The sequence below is a fragment of the Mastigoproctus giganteus genome, chromosome 10 (genome assembly GCF_048544385.1).
Source record: "Mastigoproctus giganteus isolate SK-2022 chromosome 10, ASM4854438v1, whole genome shotgun sequence".
NCBI classification, from domain to species: Eukaryota; Metazoa; Arthropoda; class Arachnida; order Uropygi; family Thelyphonidae; genus Mastigoproctus; species Mastigoproctus giganteus.
Window position 1 is genome coordinate 206,574,048 of NC_143584.1, and position 23,820 is coordinate 206,597,867.

Sequence of the window (23,820 nt, forward strand, 5' to 3'; positions counted from 1 at the left end):
CCCTATATCCCTTTGTCAATGTCATTTATTAAGAAAATTGAAAACAATAGTGGTCTCAATACTGATTCCTGGGGTACCCTATTTCTTACATTAGCCCAAATTGAAGTGTAACCATTATTGCAACCTTCTGCTTCCTTCCATGTAGGCAGCATGCAATCTATCTAAGGATCTTCCCCATTAGACAGTAACCTCAGGCTCATCATTTTCAAGATGAACCTCAAAGGTCCAGCCGCACTGCTGTAGGGTTAAATCCCATACCCTTGTCTTTGACAACTACTACTAATCTCTCTCTCTCTCTCTCTCTCTCTCTCTCTCTCTTTCTTTCCTCATCATCCAACTTAGAACTCCATGTTCACTCGCTGCTAATGATTCCTGTACTGTCAGCCTATGATGTCATCTGGTTTATAAGTGATGATCAGGTCTAGAATATTCTTACTCCTAGTGCTTTCCTAGCATGCTGATAGAAATAATAATTATCTAGTTGATTTAAAAATTTTGTTCCTCATGTTTTATCCTCCCCCACTCTTTCACTCCTACCAATAAGGGAAAAAACTGAAATCATCCAACAGAAGGATTTACACTTGCTCTCCCATTCCATTTGCATGTAGAGGGTCATTCCATACCTTAACAATCCTCTAGTCTGTAGTAATGTCTCCTTCCAATATTACCTTTGTTTTCAACTTCCTCGCACTGCACAAATTTTATACTAGCATACATAACTTCTGAATCTGCAAAAGTTTTTGTCATGCTCAGGCTACAATAGATAAGAAGCATGGCCCCACCACCCTTTTTTGCCTGTCCATGAGTTATATATATATATTATAACTCATGATCCTCTATTTCATCATCCTCATTTCTAGGGCTCATCCTCAAACTCACCATCCTCTATGTCTGGGTGGCACCACATTTCTGTTAGCCTTATTATTTCAGCATTAGTTGGACTAACCAGGAGTTCAAATTCACTTATTTTAATGATAATGCTACAGACATTACTGTAACACAGATAAGACTAAATGTTGTTATACAGCTTACTACTATTCTAGCACACTAAATTGAAGTATTTAAGCTTGTTTCCCTAGAATTAGCTCCTGTTCATTTTAATATCAAAATGATTCCAATTATTCACTAAATGGAATGTCCCCTTGTATAATCACTGGTTATTTCTGCTGAATTTGCTTATAAGAATGAATGGAATTTTTAAATATATATCTTTGACAAGAGGACACCAAATACCAAAATATGATAGAATAATTTCTGAGACAGTAAAAATAAATGAATAAAAACAAATATAAACAAAGCAATAATTACGGGATAACAACAAATAGCATAACATGTTAGAACATCTTTCCAGGCAATCAGTACCTAAATGCTAAAACAAAATTTAATTATAAAAAAATATTTAGAAATACTTACCCCATGGTACATGCACAAGTAAATACTTTGCCATGTATCCATAATGCAATAAATGTATCATGCTCAAGGACTTTCCACTGCCATTCCTACCATCTGATTTATTTATTAAGAATCAATATAATTCCTAATAGTTACTATCAATAAATACCATTTTGCATTTTCATCCCTACTAATTTACAGTATGTAAATGAAAATGCATTAAAGGAGAAAAAAATAAAATAAAACAACGTACTGCACATAACAAAACATGAAAATAGTACAGAAGCTTCAAACTGTGATGCAAAATTTAGGCTAATTAAAACAAACAAAGCAATAAACTAAGAATATGCAACTTTATAGAGTGCACAGAACAAGGCTATTGACCTACAAAAGTGAAAACAGAAAAGCAAGTCAAGTTACAACACTTGACTATTTTTTTTTTATGAAAACCCCAAACACGAAAGGTATCAAAACCTATAGTACTTAGTACCATGCATGGGTTGAAGGAGAAGTATGGGGGGAGGGGGATGGCGGAAACTTTGCTCTAGAGACTAAACATGGGTTTCACCACTTCAAGCCTCCAATAAGCAAAGTGGTGGTATTTCACTGGTTGATGAAAGTCATATAATAATAAGAGAAGGTTGAAATATCGTGAATCATTGATTTATTTAACATGGAACCATTCCCATTACACCAATAACCATGGAAGAAAGCAAAACCATAGAATAAAAGAATGAATTTCTTTTTTATCTTAGTCAGCCACAGACAACGAAGCTAATTTTGTTGTAGGTGGCAGAGGTCATTTAAAATATGATGCTATTAGATCTACATACTCTCATTCTTTCTGTAAGCTGGTAACATTCATATACTTTATTATTAGCTAATAATACTTTATTATTATTAGTAGAAGAGGCATATGATGCAACAAAGCAAGCTTATACAGCATCAGCCAAAAAAAAAAAAAAAAAAACCATTCCCATTTCACCCATCCAATTCGCTCCAAAAGTTTGTCCAGTACTTCTTTGAATTTATTTAAGCTATCAACTTCCACAACAACAGATGGAAGCTTGTTCCAGCAATCAACTGCTTGCTGGCTAAAGGCAAATTTCTGCACATCTATTCTGCAACTATCTTTCCTCAATTTGAATTTATGCTCCCCCTCAGGTGCAAAATCTGAGCAAGAGGAAGAATTCTTATCAGCATTGAGCTTGCTCAAACTATTCAAGGTTTATGTCCCTCAGCAAAGGCAGACATGCAGCTACTAAACAGGTAAAGGCTTCCGACATCGCTATCTATATACAGGGCATCTGGGCTAGAGGTATCCAAAAATACACACCTACATCTCAGCATCTATAAGGTGTATAAAAATAATTTTTTTGCTATTATACAGAGTAACTCACCAAGTTTTTATGAAGGTTAGTAAAGTTCAATATGGGCACCTTTTGTAGCTTGACAGATGTCACAGAACGATGGCGCCTCCGTAGCCAGGTGGGCAGGAGTAGCAGTGCATAGCACACGCTTCTTGATTAGACTGGGGTTCGAGCCCGTGCCCACCAAATACGGAGGATGCGGAAAGGTCAGGGAATGACCACCGCATATCCCCGGAGCAATATGGCCTTAGTTGCTAATGCTCCTAAAAACCAAATAACAAACAGAACGATAATCGAGCTCTTGTCAAGTGTTTTCCAGCATCTGAGGCATTATTAGAGCGACTGCTTGAACGATACGCGGTTTCAAATCGTCCAAATCCCAAACTTTTCTCTGGTACACAGTCTTTAATAAAGCCCCATGCTTTTTTTTTTTTTTTTTTTCATAGTCATATTTATGAAAAAAAATGGGCCAATGACGTCATTTTTGTGCACTTCTAACCAGACACTGACTTTTGGTATGTCCCTTTCATTTTCGATCACTTGGTGAGGATTCTCCGTACCCCAAATGCGGCAAAATGTGACAAAACAAATCTTGAAGAGATTTTCTATCGACTTTGCTTTTGTTTGAGAAAATATAATGATGGTTCTCGCCAGTGCTTTTTTTGTAAAAAAATAGGTGTCGGTACTCATTCTTTGCTATCAGGAAAAATTGAAAATTAAAAGGATACAAAAAGTATTTTAAAATTTTTTTTTCCTGATAATGTTACTTTAGTAGTAATGTTTTTGGAATAAGAACAACAAATTTAGTATATTAACACAGTTTATTAAGCATAAATTTATTATTCAAGTATATAAAAAAAATAAGTAAATAAATCAGTCAACTACTGGGTACTCAGGATGAAGGGTCCATAGTCACAAATGGTCGTTAGTGTAGTATCTCAAATAGAGAGCTTTATGGTAAATGAAAAAAAAAGTTTGTAGTCCCCCAGCTTGGTCTAAAACTGAGGAACTAACAAAAACGTTGTCTATTTGAGTTTTTCCAGTTGTTGTGAATAACAAGGGTGGGAGAAGCGACCCCGACTTCTTCCTGAAAAAGCAATTTAAGTCTTGGGGAAAAGCAACTGGCAGGTGAGGGCCATGCAAGACTTCACACAGGTGTCTCCCCCCCCCCATCGCTGCCTCAACACTGGCTCTCTGAGTACCTCCTTGCCGAGACAACTCCAGCTTTGAAAACTGTTAAAAAATACTTCTCGTCACAAAATTTATAAATTACCTTTATAGAATTATTAACTAACTATTTAGCAACCTTTTTGTCACCAAAAGGAGAGTTACTTAGTACAAAGAATCGAAGTGAAATAAAAAATTTGTTTTTTAATTTTAATACAAAATGTAAATGATAATATTTCAATCAGAATAGTTTTCCCTTGATAAGCATCAAATAATGCAAAGCTAATGTGATTTTTAAATTTTTAGCTCCATTAGCGACGGAAATAGAGGTGGGGACACAAAAATTACTCAAATTTTTCTGTCTGGCGCCGCCATTTTTAATTTTAAAAAATATTTTAAACCTACTAGTTGAGTTAAGTTTCAAATGGTAATCCTTTTTCCTCTCTTAATTCGCGCAGCAGCACTAATTGCCTAAATTGCCTGAAAGCCACAAATGTGAACAGTGCGTACCCAGTTAATTCTCTCCTAATCTGTTCACTATATGAAAATTTTCTTCACTCAATGGAAACTACAGTATTTTAAATGTAACTTCCAAGGGAAATTCAAAATAATTCGCTATAAAAGGACTTCGTTAAACAGAGGTCCAACTGAGTAATTTAGAATTATAAAAATGGTTATACAGTTTTATAAAGAAAATATCTTAACAATAGGCAGTGAAAAATTCAAATTTAGTTAAATAATTTTAAACTTATTTGAATAGTAGGTAAACGTGTGAAAAAAATTTACGGAATATTACAAATTTCGAAGTGCACTGCATCCAAATGTCACTGTTAATAAAGGTGCCGGTATGCAACGGTATGCACCCTGTATATAAAATGCTTAGGTATGCTGCCCAAATTTTCCAACTGCTAATTGTTGCCAGCACCCGTTCACGCAGTTCACCTCGCATAACCACCATACCAGGCATTCTTTATTAATTTTTGTACTAACATTTTTCGACTGAATAAAGGCAACCTGTGCCTGAAAACATATCAATGTATGTTTATTTTAACTGTTTATTTGATCTGTCTTCAATTTTAATAAACGTTCTAAGTATTAAGAAGTGTAAAAATGGCTGAACAGCGTGTAAAAGAAAATGTATAAGAAATGCTAATAAGTGTAAAAATGGCTGAACAGAAAATGTAGAAGAAATGCTAATGAAACATTAGAGGAGAGATCTAATAGACTAAGAGCTGAGACTGAAACAAGACTATGACTATGAAGACGTACAGAAAACATTGAAGAAAGATTGGAAATGAGAAGACAGGCGAAACACTGTGGGACTAATCAAATAGAAGTACTGAATGTGAATAATCAACAAGCTGTAATTAATGTGGAAGAGCATGATATAGAAAATATGTGTTACAACTGTGAGAGTATTGCAATGCAAGATATTGAGGACATGAGTTAAACACATCGAATAAATACACTAAATGCTGTCATAGAAAGGTTTCACTGTCTGAGACACCTACTGTATTACGAGAGCTGCTTACAGGGGATACACGTGAAGCAAATAACCACAGAGAATATATATGAGAGTACAACTCAGCAATGCCATTCACATCAATGGGCACAGAGATTAAATCACCACTTGGAAATGGTCCATATTGTTTTAGAATACATGGCCAGATTTACCATTTGATCTCACCACTATATCCAAATGAGGCAAATAATCCAGGATATGGTCAATTTTATATTTTCGATTCTGCTGAAGCAACAACAAAACGGGTTGAAAAACAATCAAATCAAGGGTGTATGGCCGAAGTAATTCAACAATTGGATGAGATGCTGTGACAAGTTAACCCATTTGCTGAGTCCTATAAACAAATGCATCAAATATAGAAGACCCAGGCTTACATAAGAGACAATATAACGCACCTGCATCCAAAATAGAGGTTGCTGCAATATTTGTTGCAGAAGACAGGGAACCACCTGCAAATAGAGACATATGCATATGTCCCACAGGTGACTGCTGTAGAATTATATCACCGCTAAACAAGAATGGTGAAGACCGAAAGATCTAGATTAAACTATTTACACCATAATCAGAAAGATGGTGTATGTTACGCGGAGTACAACTAACTATTAATTATAGTTATTAGTAATTTCGGGGACTCCAGTGCTTAGCATTTTTCTCTGCCCATGTTTTGCATTCTTTGATCTTCACAAAGCTCTCTGGCATTCAAATTGACATCATTTGTTTCAAGTAAATTGACCATACCAGTCTCTAAAGCATTATCCAAGTCGGCTGTTTTTCCAGTCTCCACCATGCTTCTCTGTATATCTTGTGCTGGCTCTCCAAAGTCCAAGGTAATTTTGAATACAACCAGGACAGATATTTTAACTTCCTTTCATGAACATTTTGGATGAATTTTAAAAGTGGACTACTGAAGGGAAACCAATAAACAAATCAAATAATTCTAATTTCTTCATTCATTTACTCTGTACCCTATTTTTAACAGGATACAGAGTATCACCTACTTACTTACTAAATGATGCTTCAATCTGGTAGTAAATATCACAATGATTTGTTTTTAATCAACTTGGAAGGGATCTTTAATGGTGCATTTAATAATTCTAGAAATTATTTTAAAGGTAATGTTACAACAAGGTAAGGGATGGTGCAAATCAAATATTCATAATAATTTTCACATGACATTGTAATGAAATGTCATTAAGCAATGTATACCTGTATATGAAATATATAAGATAATAAAAAAACTTGAAAAATATAAATATCCACAGGAAACACTGAAAACAACAATAAGTAAAGGATACATAATACATAACGATTAGCTGGACAAGAATAGTTGGAGCTTTCTAGATAACGCATTATTTCAAGAGCTGGCTTCCGAACCATTATACATAGTTCATTAAATGTCTTTGTCTATAAAAACAAAAAAATTAATTCATTATTGAAAAATGTGCTATTCAGTAAGTATATAAAGTGAAAATTAAATACATTATGTATTTTATTAGGACAGGAGCTGGTAGCTGAGGACCCATGGAGTCAGTCAATGTCTCATATATAGCTTGCAGCCTAATTAGATGGAAAGCTGAAGGTAAGACACTGGCTGATTCAATTAGATTTTCTATTTTTCTAATTAGAAAAGTATGTTTGTTTGCTTTATGTAATATATGTAATGACAAATTTTAGTTATGGGAAGATCACTACATATTATTATTATTATTATAAAATATGCTAAATATATGTTATTATATGATATCATTTATATTTATATGCCTGCCCACAGATATACTAACTGTTATGTTATATGAGTCAATTTTGATAAAATTTGGTATAAAAAACTTTTACAGAGTGGTGCATGAAAGTTGACACATCTGTATCATAAATTAAATCTATACTATTAGTTTTACTTTTACTTTCATTTAAAGTTTGTAGTAGTTCACAGAAATTCCTGAAAATTTCACTGGAGAGCAGAAATGTCACTTTTTTTCTAAAATAAATAAGAAAAGAATAATATGCAAATCTGGGGTGAAATTAACAAGCAAAAGCAAATATTATATTATATGAAGATGCAATTTGAATGAAAATAACCTAAGAAAATCAGGAATATAATAAACAACTTGCCGTAGCTAATTCACCATCCAGCCCACTTAGGCAAGGCACCCTTGCCTAAGTGGGCTGGATGCAGGAAACAACTTGGGTGGGTAGTAAGAACAAAGAAACACTAGCCAGGTGAGCATGGCCATTTTGACCAATAAGAGCATATTTGAATAAAAATAATCTTAGAAAACCATTAAAATGACAAATAACTTACTGTAGACAATTCACCATTCAGCCCAGTTAAGCAAGGTGCCCTGAATATAGGGAAATGACTGAACATTGGTAAGAACGGCTCGACATCAATTTGGTGCAAGACAATTCAGTGTACGACAATTCAGTACATGACAATTTACTATATTTGACAATTTGTTGTATGACAGTTCAGTATATGAAACAATCTGGCATATGATATTTTGGTGAAAGACGATTGGTAGTTATGACACTTTTGTGAGTACAATGATTCAGTAAATTCTATGCAAGAATTCAATGCATGACAAAGAAAGACCAAAAATGAAAACTTTTAATGTGCCATGCTATAAACAGTAAATTTTGTGATCATGCAAGGTATATATTTTTGATAGAGTACATTAACCATCTTCATTTTTTAATACACATTCTACTTTTTTTAGGGAGATCTTTAGGGAGAACAGTATTACAGCTGGTTAAAGATTGGGAAACAATTACTTTTCTTTCAATTACTTTACTTTCACTCCTGTAGGTTGCAATTTTAGACAATGTATATGGAGGTAAGTTTTTCCAGAAACCAAAAGTAGAGATCATTAATGGATACTGGCTGGTTAATGCATGTTTCCTGATGCTTGTTTTCCAAACTGCATTAGATTTTATTGAAAGCAGTTAAAGTTGGTGGTAGGCCAGTCCTGTAGGATTAAGGGCGGAAGTGTCAAATGGGAGTAGGTAAGTACGCTTATCCCTAAAAATTGTGGAGGAACTTGGAATTAAGAGTCCAGATCCCTACAGGGAAAAACTCCTGGCCCATGATGTATTTTCCCCAGGGCTTGTGGCAAATGTCAACACGGTTTGTTATTTGTTATTTGGTTTTTAGGAGCATTAGCAACTAAGGCCATATTGCTCGGGGATATGCGGTGGTCATTTGCTGACCTTTCCGCATCCTCCGTATTTGGTGGTGACGGGCTCGAACCCCGGTCTAATCAAGAAGCGTGTGCTATGCACTGCTGCTCCTTCCCACCTGGCTACGGAGGCGCCACAAATGTCAACACCCCTGATTAATTGTTAGCATGGAGGAAGGTAGTTAAAAAGGGTGTTTATTTTTGCTCCAAACAACTAACACCATAAGGAGTCTGTATATAATTACTGTAAATTGTTTATATTGTATTGTTGGTTTGTCTTATTTATTTAATAAAAGACTTGGATTAAAAAGAGTGGTAACCATGCACCCACCCATAATAATTCCTCTCATTATAATAAGATTCCATGTAACACAGAAGAGCTTACAGTGTTTCTTAAATGGTATAATATAGCTATAACAAAAGAAGGGGCAGGAGAGTGCCAAAACCAATCATGCACCAGGTTTCCCAACCATTACATGGTTCTAGAACAGCAGCATGGATTGGTTGAGTATGCTATTGTCCTATTATCTTCAGCAAGGCTGCCCATCCATATTGTAAAGTTGTTACAATATAGATGCTGAAGATAATAGGCACATATTCACTTTCCAATCTGCCTGTAAGTAGGATCAGCTTTAATACTTTTACACAAAATAAATTAATAGAAAAATATATATATTCTTTTCTTTTTCCTATTATTTTTTAGATTTCAGAATTCCTCCTGACTAAAATTTCTCTGTTTCCCAAACCTTTTACTTCATTGATTTTCTTAATTTCCAAATTGTCACATACAGTGAAATATCATGCACCAAATTATCACATATACAGAATTGTCATGCACCAAATTGTCACATAGGCAGAATTGTCATGCACCAAAATATGCACAAAACTATTATATGATGAATTGTCTTGTAACCAATTGACATGATCCCAATAAGAACAAAGCAACACAAGGCAGGTAAGCATAGTTATCTTGACCAATAGGAGCAAAGAGTGGAGTCTTACTCAAGAAGAGCAGTGATGAGAGTTGCAAACTGGTGTGCAGAGAGAGAGAGAGAGAGAGAGAGAGAGAGAGAGAGAGAGAGAGAGAGAGAGAGGTGGAAAGAAAGAAAAAAAAAATGTGAAAGTACAAATGAGTTTTGGGAAATTGTTTTGAAACATGCAGCCTAAAGAATTTAAGTTGTTTCATAATTAAATGAAAAAATCAAGCAGGGGAGAAGCAAGGAAAAGAGCTGTGACAGAATATAGCAAAAGCAATAGTTCACAAGTCAACTATCCTGCACTGCAGAATTACTGGTCTTGTGGTCCTGATAGTTGCTCTTCTGAAAAGATGGACCTCAGAGGAAAGTCATCAAAAGAACACTCTAGACAAAAAAGAGCACAAATTTGGGAGAGCCCAAAAGTTGTTGCCTAAGTTGGGAATCCCACTTGGAAAAACTAAGAAAATTTCTGACAAGTAATTAATGGCTAGGAGTAAAGTGATTCAGTAAGTGATCTCTATATTGTCCTATGCTACGAGTTAGCTAAAAAAATAAATAAATAAAAATTGCTGTTTAAGGTACTCCTCTAAATGGAAAAAATATACAAGTACTGACAAATTTTGTATCAGCACTAAAAATACTAATATCTGTAGCAGAAGCTTGACCATTCAGAGATATTATTGTTTCAATATTATAGCCATAATAAGATTAGTGGGAATATGACTAAAGGTAGATATAAATACTAACTTTTTATATGACTAAAGGTAGATATAAATACTAACTTTTTATATGACTAAAGGTAGATATAAATATAGAGGTGATAAATTAGATGACAGTCATATATAAAGTACATACAAAACAAAGAGGAATTATATTGGTATCAATTAATTCAGTAAATATTAAATGAGGAGAGAGAGAACTGAGGTAAATTCTGATTTATTAGTTGAATAACTTATCTAATAAATGAGGTAACCAATTATTGATTGCTTTGCACTGGTAACATGGAGAATTTAACTGAAGTAAAATAGGAATGGGGAGGGATTATATGCATAAAATCTTTTTTGAGTTCTAATGTGACTTAAAGTCTAATGTGTGGTTAACATTTAAGTTATAACTAGTGGACTAAAATTTCTTTAAAATGAATTCTGATATTAAGAAATATGCAAACTAACTTGTTTTTCAAATGATTTTGGTAATCCACCTGTAAGAAAAAGGGTATTTACAACTTCAGTAGGCATTCTGTAAAACCGTCCTTCATGTTCCAGCGTGTGATTCAACTGTAAAAAAAATAAAATAATAATAAATTAACAAATATATATATAAAGTGGACCTCTGCTGTACGATATTAATCTGTTCCAGAAACACCATCATATTGTGAAAATATTGTAATATGAACCCAATAACATTTTTCGGTAATTCATTCCAAGACATTAGAAGTTGAAATTTTTCTTATATAAGTAAGCTACACTGGTGTGCAAAACTTAAGGACCAATCAGGTTTCACCGGTAGCTTCTCATAGGAATAGCTTGGATATGGGAAAAGAATACCAAAGGAACCTCGTGAGATACAGAAATGATGAAGGAAACAACACTGACACAACAACGGAAAAAAAATGGTACAGAGGGACTTGATTCAAAAATGGCACATAGCAATGGCTGCCATGATACAGTTGAATCACTACCAAAGATGAAACAAAGGGAAGAGGGGTCCTCAGTAGGAGATATGGCCACCCCCTAATGTCGATGCAGGCTTTGCACTGCCTGTCCATACTTAGAACAATGTTGGTGATAAGTTCTTGCAGTAACATAGTCCATTCCTCTGTCAGAGCCATCTTCAGCTGGTGAACATTTTCTGATGGGTGTGGACGTGCTGCCAGGCATCTCTCCAGAGCGTCCCATATATGTTCAATGGGATTTAGATTAGCGGATTGGGCAGGCCAATCCATATAAACTATGTTCTCACTTTCCAAAAGCATATCAACGTCTGTAGTGCGATGGGGTGTGGCGTTATCATTCATAAACACCAACTTGGGGCCAATGGTGCCTCAGAATAGACACACATGTGGAAGGATTACCTCAGTACAGTAGCGTGCACCGGTTACAGTACCACCTTCCAGTATCTGGAGTTGTGTATGTCCCTCCAAGATAACGCCTCCCCAGACGAGAACACCTCGACTGCCGTATCGATCCCTTTCAGTGATGTTTGCGGGGTGATACCATGTGCCAGCCTCTCGCTAGATTAGCTGACGTCCAGAATCGCTGCTGAGACTGAATCTACTCTCATAAGTAAAGATGAGAATAGGTTCAGTCTCAGCTGCTGTCCAGTCCTTGTGTTTGATGCACCACTGTAAATGGTGTCTCCAATGGGCAGGTGTTAAAGGGACACAGCATACTGGCTATCGGGCAAACAGTCCACCTTTGTGGAGTTGCCTGGCCACAGTAAATCGTGATATCCTGCGTCCTGTGCAGCTGGTTTGCAATGGATCCCGCTGTCTGGTGTCGGTCCCTCTTGGCCTGTAGGAGTATATAGTGGTCATCATTGGATGTTGTTTTTCATGGAAGACCACCACTGGTCCTTTGAACAGCTGTACCTGTCATTCTGAAAGCCGACAACACACATGAGATGATGCTATGGGCGATACCGAACTCTGCAACCACACTCCTTGCACTTCGACCTTCCTCAAGCTTCCCAATTATTCGACCCAGGGTAAAGTCATCCAGATGTTGTCTACTGGCCATTTCATTGTCGGTAGCACTGTATGAAACCAATCGAACGTCTGTAACAGTTGTGCTAACCATTCGGTAATTTGCACATAACTGCTGCTTTTATCTGTTTATGTGAGCCCTCTCATCATGATTCAAATTTTTGCATGTGCAACAGCTTTCTACTGAATAGCCACAGGCTGTTTCATTTGATTTTGTGGTTGTAACCTTTAGAAATAGCGTTGGTCCTTAAGTTTTGCACAACAGTGTATTTATCTCTCTAAAAGGTGATTTTTTATAATGGAAATCGTACATATTGATTAAAACTAATATATTAATTAAAGCACAACACAAAAAATCGCTTCAACTAAAGAATGCAAAAATAAAATACATGGCCAGCACGTTTACAAATGCTGCTATTCGGTAAGAGGAAGGACCACGTGGTCCGGCCAGACATGATTGTAAGACCATCCCATCGTAAAGTGAAATAAGTAGGCACCAGTTAACATGATCACTGATTAGTGGAATCAGCCGTTTTAATTTCAAAAAACCAATTCAAATCATTAAAATGCACTACACTTTCATCGTTATCATTATGTTCGGTTATAAGAATCAATTTTGAACACATTTCTGGAGGTCACTACCATAAAACAATTTGCAGTTTCCAGCTTATTGGGCTTTTCTGTTAATGCAATCTATTATAAATAGATAGTAAACTTAATCTTATTGCATTTGCGATAATACTGATAACTGGAATTCTGTGGGTTTTTACGTTATTATGGTGAAATGTGTTTCCCCCTCCTCTTCAATCACATAAAAAATAAATAAATTTTCAGAATCTTCTCTTCATTCCTACTTTTTAAGTTTCATAAATTTGTTACTCCGTTAACTCACTTGTGCATATCGTGTTAGTTAAAATTTGTGCATGCCGTGTTCTCTGTTATGGATTGTTTATCTTTTTTACTGTTTTAAATTTTACAACCCCCCCCCCCCCCAAATGACACCTCCCCATAAACACCAAACACCCTAGACTTCAGTAGTCTGAGGACTTCTTTTCATTTCATCAAGTATTTTCATATTTTACATTTAGATTAAGGTGTTTTGATCATTTACAAGTTCAAGACCATTTACTTTACAAGACTGATGTTATTAGTGGAGTCCCTCAGGGCTCAGTGTTGGGTCCATTATTGTTTTCTGTATTTATAAATGATATTGATGATGGTATATCGGGATTAATGTCCAAGTTTGCAGACGATACAAAGGTTGGCAGGGTTGTCAAGGACACTACTGACACTATGCTTCTGCAACAGGATCTGGAAAGGTTGAGCAGATGGGCTGAGAGGTGGCAAATGAAGTTTAACATTGACAAATGTAAAGTACTACACATGGGAAACAGCAACCCCAGAGCAACGTATCAACTCTATGGTACAACACTGACAGTGGTAGAGAATGAAAGGGACTTGGGGGTGGTTGTGCAGGCAGATATGAAGTTCTCTGAGCAGTGCAGACGGGCTGCAAGAGTAGCTCATGGAGTATTGTCGATGATATACAGGAATTTTTCCAGCAGGGATAAGGAGGTGATTATTCCATTGTATAAGGCGATGGTCAGGCCACACCTAGAGTACTGTATACAGGTCTGGAGGCCTCATTTCAAGAAGGATGTAGAGCTGCTGGAACGAGTACAGAGAAGGGCAACAAGATTAGTGAATGGAACAAAGGGGTGCTCTTACGAAGAAAGGCTTAAGTTTTGCAAATTACAGTGTCTGGAGACCAGGCACCAGCGAGGTGATCTGATAGAGGTGTATAAAGCCTTGAATGGTTTAAGCATGCTCAATGCTGATGGGATTCTTCCTCTAGCTCAGAAAAATCACCTGAGAGGGCATAAATTCAAATTGAGGAAAGACAGATGTAGGATAGACGTGCGGAAATTTGCCTTTAGCCAGCGGGTGGTTGGTTGGTGGAACAGACTTCCATCCCTTGTGGTGGAGGTTGATAGCCTAAATAAGTTTAAGGCTCAGCTGGACAGGTATTTTGAACGAACAGAGGGGTGAAGTGGAAGTGGTTTTTTTTTTTTTTTTTTTGGCTGATGCTGCATAAGCTTGCTTTCTTGCATCAAATGCCTCTACTAATGCTAATGCTAAGTTTGATGCATCTTCACCCAAGTCACTATCATTCCTTGTGCTTTTTAATAATGAACCAGATTTTGACCAGGGACCCATATGCAATTGTGGTTTTGCTATAAAAATGGGAAAAAAAAGTTCAGAACTCACAGTTAAAAATACCAGTGATTAGCATACGTAAACAGTACAATGGACAGTAACAAACTGCTATAGGCCCATAGCAACATGTATCACAAAGTCAAAACAATGTTACTCTTGATGCCTCCAAGCTAATAATAAAGTGTTATCATTGCTGTCCTGGTTGTTGGTTGTACTGAAACTAAAACCTTCTTTTAGTTATACCTATAAATGTGAAAATACCTCCTTCATTCATTCATTCTACTTATTCCTTTAAGGCTCTTAAGCACCTCTTTCAGATCATCTCTGAAGCAGCTTGTCTCCCAGCTCTCTGCAGTCCACATCTAAGACATTCCCCATAAGGAAAACCCTCAATACTCACCAATATAGTTGTCCTCTTTAATTAAAATTTTACATATTTTTTAGGGGAAGCTTCTGGATATGAATACAATATTTCAAATGAGGTCTCACCATCATTTTATAAAGAGGAAAAATAACATCCTTCTCCCTGCTGAAAGGTCCTGGCTTACACTGCAAGGAAAACTTCATAGCAGTTTTCGTTATCAGTATTAAACTTCAGCTGCCATCTTTTAGATCATATACGTAACAATCTAAGTCACTCTGAAGCAATGTGGTTCCAATACTTAACTATCTTTAAATGATGAGCAACTCTTGACAGCATTAACTGTATACAGTCATCAAAAATCATTGAGGAAAATCAGAAACAAGAGGGGGCTCCAACACTGGACACTGAGACAGACCCCCTCTCGTTACATTAGTCCATTCTGAAGAACCATTAGTTACTACCTTCTATCCCCTTTCACTTAGCCAGTTCCCTGATCCACTTGAGGATCTTCCCAGTAATTCCAATATGTTCCAGTTAGTAAAATAACCTTGGAGGAAACTGAAACAAAATCTTACTAAATGCTGACATCATTGCAGCAATTAACCAGGTTTGTCAGGAAAATTGCTTTTCCTCACAAATCCATGCTGCGATCTCTTTAGGATTTCATTCTTATCAAGATGTTTCTATACCATATCCTAAATCACTTATTCCAATATCTTATCTGCTACAGAACTCACTAGTCTACAGCTACTCAATACACTACTGGTACATCATCAGAAAACTCTATTTCTAGTGTTATCTGATGGTTGGTGGTCCTGAACTTATCCCAGTTCTGTTAACTGTCTCTTGAATCAAATCACCAAAGGTACTTTCAAAATTTCCTCTCTCCAAACTATTTCAACTGTCAACACTCTTGAAGTTATTAATGGTAGTCCACCTGGCCTGGGATGAATGGTTGTGTTAGCTTCTGTCTTCCATTTGTGTTCAATGTTTCCAACAAATGATTTTGTTGTGCTCCACTCTTTCTATTGGATCATTCTATCTGGTGAATGGATATGCCTGCTATGTGACAACTTACTATCATAATCATATCATGTTAAGAGATTCATGTCCTTTCTCATCCCATTCTGTACTACTTATCTGTCACTGAGTATGCATACCTTTTCTGATCAATTTCTGAACTAAATTAATTCCAGTTCCAGATTTTCAATACTGAAAAACTCAAAAATGCCAAATTTCAAGAATATTTACTGATTTCTTTTAGTCTAATTATAAATTAATATTCAAAACTGCTCTGTTTCACTCTATGGGCTATGATACATCATTACTTACTAAACATGGACTTCAGTACTGCTATCCAATTCATATTATGGAGAGTTTGAAATAATGACATCATTTCTTTAGGCAAAGTTTGTTATGGGCACATAAAATCTATTGACATTTCTATGAGGACCAGTCTGACACCAACTTTTTTTTTGGCTCTTTTGCATTCTAAAACTACTCTTTTCATTCAGCAATAAGCTTCAACAAGTTGTGCAACACATTAAAGATAGCCTCCTTTATATTATTTTTTTATATTTTTACATTTTCCAGTAGTGCCAATAAATTTTTTTAAATATTTATTTAAATTTCTTTTTTTTGCATTTCATTCATTAGTAGGCCAAACAAATCACAGTTACAGACAACTTGATGGCATATAAGTTGTAAACTACTGATGTAAAGATAAAAGCTGATTATAATGGTACTGCAATTACATGATAAAACAGAAGTGTGGAAAGATCTCCCACAGATATCTTTTTATTCTAAAATGATTTCATATCACAGTTTTATATGTAAAACGCTGCATTAAAGACATTACAAAGTTTAGTTTGTAGCTTTGATGACATTCTGTTTGACATTATAGCACTTCCACCACTTGTTTTCTGAGCAGTGCAAGACACCTGCAATAGTAGATCATGGTGTCTTGTCAATGATATACAGAAATTTTTCTAGCAGTGATAAGGAGGTGATTATACCCTTGTATAAGGCAATGGTCAGGCCACACCTTGAGTAATGTATGCAGGTCTGGGGGCCTCATTTGAGAAAGGATGTAGAGCTGTTGGAATGAATACAGAGAAGAGCAATGAGATTGGCAAATGGAACAAAGGGTTGCTGTTAAGAAGAAAGGCTTAAATTTTGCAAATTGCAGTGTCTGGAGACTAGGCACCTGTGAGGTGATATGATTGAAGTGTATAAAGCCTTGAATAGTTTCAGCAAGCTCAGTGCTGATGAGATTCTTCCTCTTGCTCAGAATAATTGCCTGAGATGGCATAAATTTTAATTGAGGAAAGACAGTTGTAGTAGATGTGCGGAAGTTTGGCCTTTATTCATCGGGTGGTTGATTGCTGGAACAAACTTCCATCTGTTGTTGTGGAAGTTGACAGCTTAAATAAATTCAAGGCAGAACTAGACAAATGTTTAGAGTGAATGGATGGGTGAAATGGGAAGGTTTTTTTTTTTTTTTTTTTTGGCTGATGCTGTATAAGCTTGCTTTCTTGCATCATATGCCTCCACTAGTGCTAATGCTAACTGTCACCAGTTTGGAGATATGTGTTCAAATCTCATTAATGACAGGAATTCTTAGAGTGCTTTTCAACTGGAGCAATGTACTTAGATAATCTCAAGTGGAAGAAGAAATAGGGGAGAAGGTAAAATCTGACTGCCCAATTACCCCCAGATCCTTTTCATTCTCTACCACCCTGAGTGTAGTACCACACAGTTAATACATTACTCTGGGGTTCCTGCTACCCATATGCAGTACTTTACATTTGTCAATGTTAAACTTCAGATACCATCTCTCAGCCCATCTGCTCAACTTTTCTAGATCCTGTTGCAGTACCGTACTGTCATTAATGTCATCAACAACCCTGCCAACCTTGGTACCGTCTGCAAACTTAGACATTAATCCTGGTATAACTTCATTAATATCATTAATAAATACAGAAAACAACAATAGACCCAACCCTGAACCCTGGGGGATTCCACTAATAACATTAGTCCACGAAGAGCAGTGTCCATTGATTACCACTCTGTCTTCTCCCACTCAACTATCCCTTTATCCACAGCAGCAACTTGCCCTTATTGCCAACACTTCTCCAATTTGTACAGCAGTCTTCCATGTGCAATAGTATCAAAAGCCTTTCTAAGATCCAAGTATATGATATCAAAATTATTCTTTGCATCCAGTTTCCTTGTGACCACATCATAGTATCCTATCAAATTGGTCTCAACACACCCATGTTGTGTCTGAATTATAACTGAAGTTTTTTCTAGATGATTCTACAGTGCTTCCTTAGCCGGTGCCTCCATTAATTTCCCTGGAACAGAAGTTAAACTAACAGGTCTTTAATTACTTGTGTCACCCTTTGATCCTCCTTTGTGAATTGGGGTCACATTTGCACATCTCCAGTCCATGGGTACCTCCTCTGAGTCCAAGGAAGCTCTCGTAATTATGGCTAACAGTTTGCTTACTTCCTTTGCTGCCTCCTTTAATATAACTGGATAGATCCCATCCACCCAAGGTGCCAACGTGTACAACAATATCACCTTTTGTGCCCTTAAAAGATGATATACTCTACATCTGCTCTACAACTTCATCAGTGTGCTCCGGGCAGACATATCCTGGTCCTGTTACACCTATCCTTTTTGCATAATATATATCCTGTTTCCTGACAACAGAGACATCAACAACAACTAATTCCTGTGGGACCAGTGCATTCTGCCTTGGGGATTGCTGCTGTGTTGCCTGCTGTTCAAGTGCAAGCACTATCATTGATGTGGGCAGCTCAATTTAAATCCTTTGAGCTCTCATAAAGTCCCATAATAATGCTAAGTTGGCACCTGATTTCCTCACACTCCTTACATTGAGCATACACACACAAAGACATTCCCCTTGCCAATATCATGTCCCTTTCCTGATAACTCCACAAACATCAAACAAGCAGTACATTTCAAAAGGCTGTGATTTAGAGGACAACCACCCCCCCTCAGTTCTCCCCTGAGTCATAGCACTCCCACTACCTTACTTTGCTGTTCTGAGGTATGATTTCGATTCAATTTCAATACAATTAAAAATATAACACTAAACTTATATTCCAAAGCAGTAATAACACTATATATATATATATATATATATATATATATATATAGTGTATATATACAGGTAGTTCTCGACTTTACGAGTTAATTCGTTCCTAGCATGTGCTCGTAAACCGAAAACTCATAAAGCAGGAATTTATTTCCCATAGACATAATGTTAAAAATAGGTGTTATGTTATCAACAATAATTGATTTTTCCAAAGAAATGAAAACGTATCCTATAAAATCAAGCAAATTATACTAATAGAGAAATTATTCATGACTTACAAATGTTAAAGAATGTTTATTCTTCATCATCATCATCGACTAAATGCACACTCATTGATCACTCATTATTGGCTTTGCACTCGTTTGTTTGTTGCACAAGGAGTCTTCAGAAATGCTTCCAGAGGCATTTATTTCCAAGATAATCTTCTTTTTTCTTTAACGGCACACACAAATTGCAACTAACATGATTTGCGCAGTGTAACAAGTTTACAAAACTTAAAAAAAAAAAAAAAAAAAAGGAATGAAGAGAAGATTCTGAAAATTTATTTATGTTTTTTAAACAATTGAAGATTTCAGTAAAGGGGAAACACATTTCACTATAATAACATAAAAAACCACACAATGCTAGCTATCGGTATTTTCGCAAATGCAATAACATGGAGTTTACTACTCGTTTATAATTACTTGCAGTAACAGAAAAGCCCAATAAACCGGAAAGTGCAAATTGTTTTTATTGTTCTATGGTCGTGACTTCCAAAAATGTGCTTTAGAAAAATATCACAAAGCCATCCAAAATTGGTTCATATAACAGAACATATGATAATGATGAAAGTGTAGTACGTTTAATGATTTGAATTGGTAACTAATACAATTCAAACTATAAAAATGACCTTTTGGGGAGTTATATAGCGAAAATCTTCCGAGATCGTGGAACGAATCACCAAAACACAATGTGTTATTGGGTTCACATTACGATATTTTCGCGATACTATGGATTAATATCGTAAAGCAGGGCACACTATATTGTATAGCTAAGCATGTGGTTTGAAACGTGGTATTTATGAATGTTTAACATTCATTTTTTGCAATTAATTTTCATATTTTTGATTTTATTGATACTTGAAAAAAAAAAAAAAAACTCGTAAACCCGGGAACTCGTAAAGCGAAAACTCGTAAATTGAGAACTGCCTGTATATATACTGATTCTAAAATCTCTATGAATATTACTGTCATACATTATGATCTACATGACAAGTTAACTTATTATTAAAACACGTAAGTAGTGCTGTAATTTATAGTTTATAATCATCTACTGATACTGATTACACTGCTACAAGTTATGTAGAAACTTCCAGTATCTGCTATATCAATATGAAAAGAATGGCGGCAGATTCGAATGCTACTGTTGATTCAATGCCGGCAGAAATCGACTGTGGTTTTCTATGCAATTACAAGGTAAAGTAAAGAATAAATGCACCAAATTAAATCAGAAAATCAAAAAAAAAAAAAATACTATACTACTAAATTTAAATCAAAAGTTATACAAAAACAATAATTTCAAATCAATAAATAAAAAAATCAACTTAGTGGGCTTTGAACACGTCTGGTTCCCATTAGCCTTGTCAGCAGATCCTAGTATTAGTATCTGAATACGAAGCTATCATCACTGATCGGGCGCATAGATTCTGGGACCGCAAGTGGCTCAAGAGTTTGCGGATTAATTCAACAGAGAACATTAATAGAGACAAAGGTTTGCAGATTCATCCCTTCTTTGAGGCTACGATCCTCAGAAGGGATGAACGATTTCATATGACGCACTCCGGAGCTGCTTCCGGTCCCAGTACATAGGAGAATAGAACACATGGCGATGAAACACATGATTTAGACCATAAACCTGCTGGTACTTAAGATGCACCGCAGTACAAGGAAGCTAACGCTGAGGAAGAAGGCAGGAGCCTTCGAAAGCTACGGTTGGTTTTACACTCTCTTAATCCGGTATTTTATTCAATGTATATATATATTTTTTATCCTTTTTAGTTGTAAAGTTATTTTAATTGTAAATATATAGTAGTAAACACATAGTTTTCAAAATTCAAGTTTCCGTGTTTTATTTTATAAGTGGTTGATGAGAAACATTTAAAATCACAAGATCCTAGTATTAGAAAGACTTTCTTTACCTTAGCCAAAATAAGATTCCCCAATGAGTTATTCTGGGTATTTCAGTCAACATAACATGCAAATCAGCTCATGAATGCATACAGACATAATACACTATTGCAATGTAAAGATGCTGTTTCAAGATAAAACAAACAACGTAATTAAATAAGAATGACATCATTAATACAAATTAAACAATGCAAAAATTAAGGTTAGTAGAATTCTTACAGGATTATCTTCTTGTGTTCGGAAGTGTATCAATTCCTTCAAAGCAGTCTGGATTGAGTAACACAATCTAGAAGAACTTTTCCAGGTATGTAATAAGGATTCTTTACATGGTATGCTTCCTAATCCTTAAAATAAAAATAATTTCATATTTAGTAAATTTAACATAAATACAAAGCTTGGTTAATATTTTTAATCGACTAACTACTACTCAGTTCTCCTAACTCAGTAGTTTCAACAGTTTTTTTTTACTCATACCAGAAAATATCTATATCAGAAAAGAAAGAAAATACCCATATCATAATCATATTAGAATAGGAATGAACTTGTTCATGCATCCTCTACCCACAGTTCAAGAACTATATAGGTTAAAGTTAAAATTCTTATTATAAAGAAAGACATCTCTATATGCATTCACTGAAGATAAATTTAATAACTAATATTAGTATAGTAAACCTATAATCACAGTTTTCATTATTCATGAGTTATGTATTTGTAAATATGTGTATTTAACATTTTTGCTTTTTTTTATTTTCAGTTAGTTACTCTACAAGCCTATGTTACGTTATTTCACAGAACTGTAGATGAGATCCTGATCCTGAGCAAAATTATTGTAAACCAAAGAATCGCAGTGAAGAATGTCTTAAACTAGTATAACCTGAGTACGACGACATGGCATGGACAAAGGGTAGTTACATGTAATTAAATACGAATTCCTTCCTTCTATTGGGTCTCTTTGTTACCAGGCTACTATCTTATGCAACTGCTGACCATAAGGCACAATTCTCCAATGGCTGCTGGTATGCACAAAACTGAAGACAGTCAGGGCTACTGTGAGAGGGTAGGGGAGAAGTAGAGGAAAATGTAAACCTAGTAGAATCAAAAAACAGAGCTAATCAAGGGGAGAGGATTTTTTTTAATGGAAACTCCAAACACAAGAGAGATCAGAACCTATAATACTTAGTACCATGAAGGTTGAGAAGATGAAATAAGTACTTGTTGACAGACTTGAATTTCTGTAGACTAATTTTCAGGAAATATGTATGAAAGGAGGTTGTTCCAAAAACAGAATTTGAAGGAATAAATAAAGAAGAAGAAAAGTTGGTTCTGTGATTCTGAAGTTGGACAGTAAAAGGACGTTGACTAGCTGCTGCACGTGTTCTGACTGCTTTGGAAGAGAGAAGGGGAATTACAGATGCCAATTCAAAAGAACAGTGCACATAGAAGTATCTATAGAAAATGCATGCAGCAGAAACAGAAAGTCTATGAGACAGAGTGAAAAAGACTGTCAGAGATGAATCATTAATTAACCCGACTGCCTTCTTTTGAATGGAATCAAGAAGCCTGAGAGAGGTTTTGAGGGCACTGCCCCAGATGAAGGAACAATATTCCATGATAGTGTGGGTTTGAGATTTGTACAGAGTGAACAGCTGTTTGGAAGAAAAGTAATGCCAAGAGCGAAAGAGAAACCCCAGTTCTTTAGATGTACAGGAAGCAATATTTGTGATGTGCTTATGCCAAGAGAGAGATTAGAAGTCAGAGTAATCCCTAACAGAGATATGTGATCTTACCAAGAAATTGGAGTGTCATCAAAGATAAGCATAGAAGTGAGAAATCAAACAGGACTGAAATCAACTAAGTTATCTTTGCCCCACTGGAGAATTACCTGGAGTTCAGCATTTAAGGAATTGGTAGGGAATATTCAAAAAGTTGAAGCTGTTTATGCAGGGCAAAATTTCTCAAACTGGAAGGCACACTAGCACTGCAATGTGCTATCATCAACAAAACTATTGATAGGATTTCTGGTCAATGGACGGTCATTAACATACAAGAGGAAAAGACTGCAAGAAACATCCAAACCTTGGTGAACACCAGCATTAGTGGAGAAGTTAGAAGACAGAGAGCCATCTACATTCACCCACAGTGAGTGGCCTGAGAGAACACTAGATACCCAATTACAAAAAAAAGTTGGCAAACTATAATATGGAACCTTATTTAGAAGACCTTTATGCCAAATATTATCAAAAGCCCTTGAAATGTCAAGAGCAACTGCTTGAGTTTCACCAGACTTTTCCAGTGAATTTGTCTATAGATGGGTAAAAAAGGCTAGAATATAACCAATGGATCGCCATTATGGATTCCGTGCCACTGACAGAATCCATACAGGCAATCACTGATCAGATGGAAGGATTCTAGATAGTTTAAGAGTTGGCAGTTAATTGATTTCTCCATTACTTAAGAAAGAGTAGAAATATGTGCAATGGGATGATAATTGTATGAGAGAGATTTGCCACCCTTTTTAGGAACTGGCTGGATATAAGCAAATTTCAAAGCATAAAGAAAAACACCTTTGGAATAAGAAAGTTAAAAAGGGCAAAACAGAACAGGAAAAAGTTCGGGAGCACGGGTTTTGAGAACAAGTGGAGA

General features: G+C 35.8%; 1 protein-coding gene across 1 annotated transcript in view; it reads right to left on the reverse strand.

Annotated features, from left to right (window-relative positions):
• Positions 1-23,820, reverse strand: part of mRpS29 (mitochondrial ribosomal protein S29) — a 93,021-nt gene that overhangs the window by 52,398 nt on the left and 16,803 nt on the right. Inside the window, exons 2-5 of the mRNA XM_090383392.1 lie at positions 21,397-21,521; positions 10,774-10,878; positions 6,747-6,855; positions 1,414-1,506 (exon numbers count right to left, since the gene is read on the reverse strand). Of these exons, the coding sequence (XP_090239518.1) occupies positions 1,414-1,506; positions 6,747-6,855; positions 10,774-10,878; positions 21,397-21,521 (432 nt within the window). The remainder of the gene's footprint in view (positions 1-1,413; positions 1,507-6,746; positions 6,856-10,773; positions 10,879-21,396; positions 21,522-23,820) is intronic.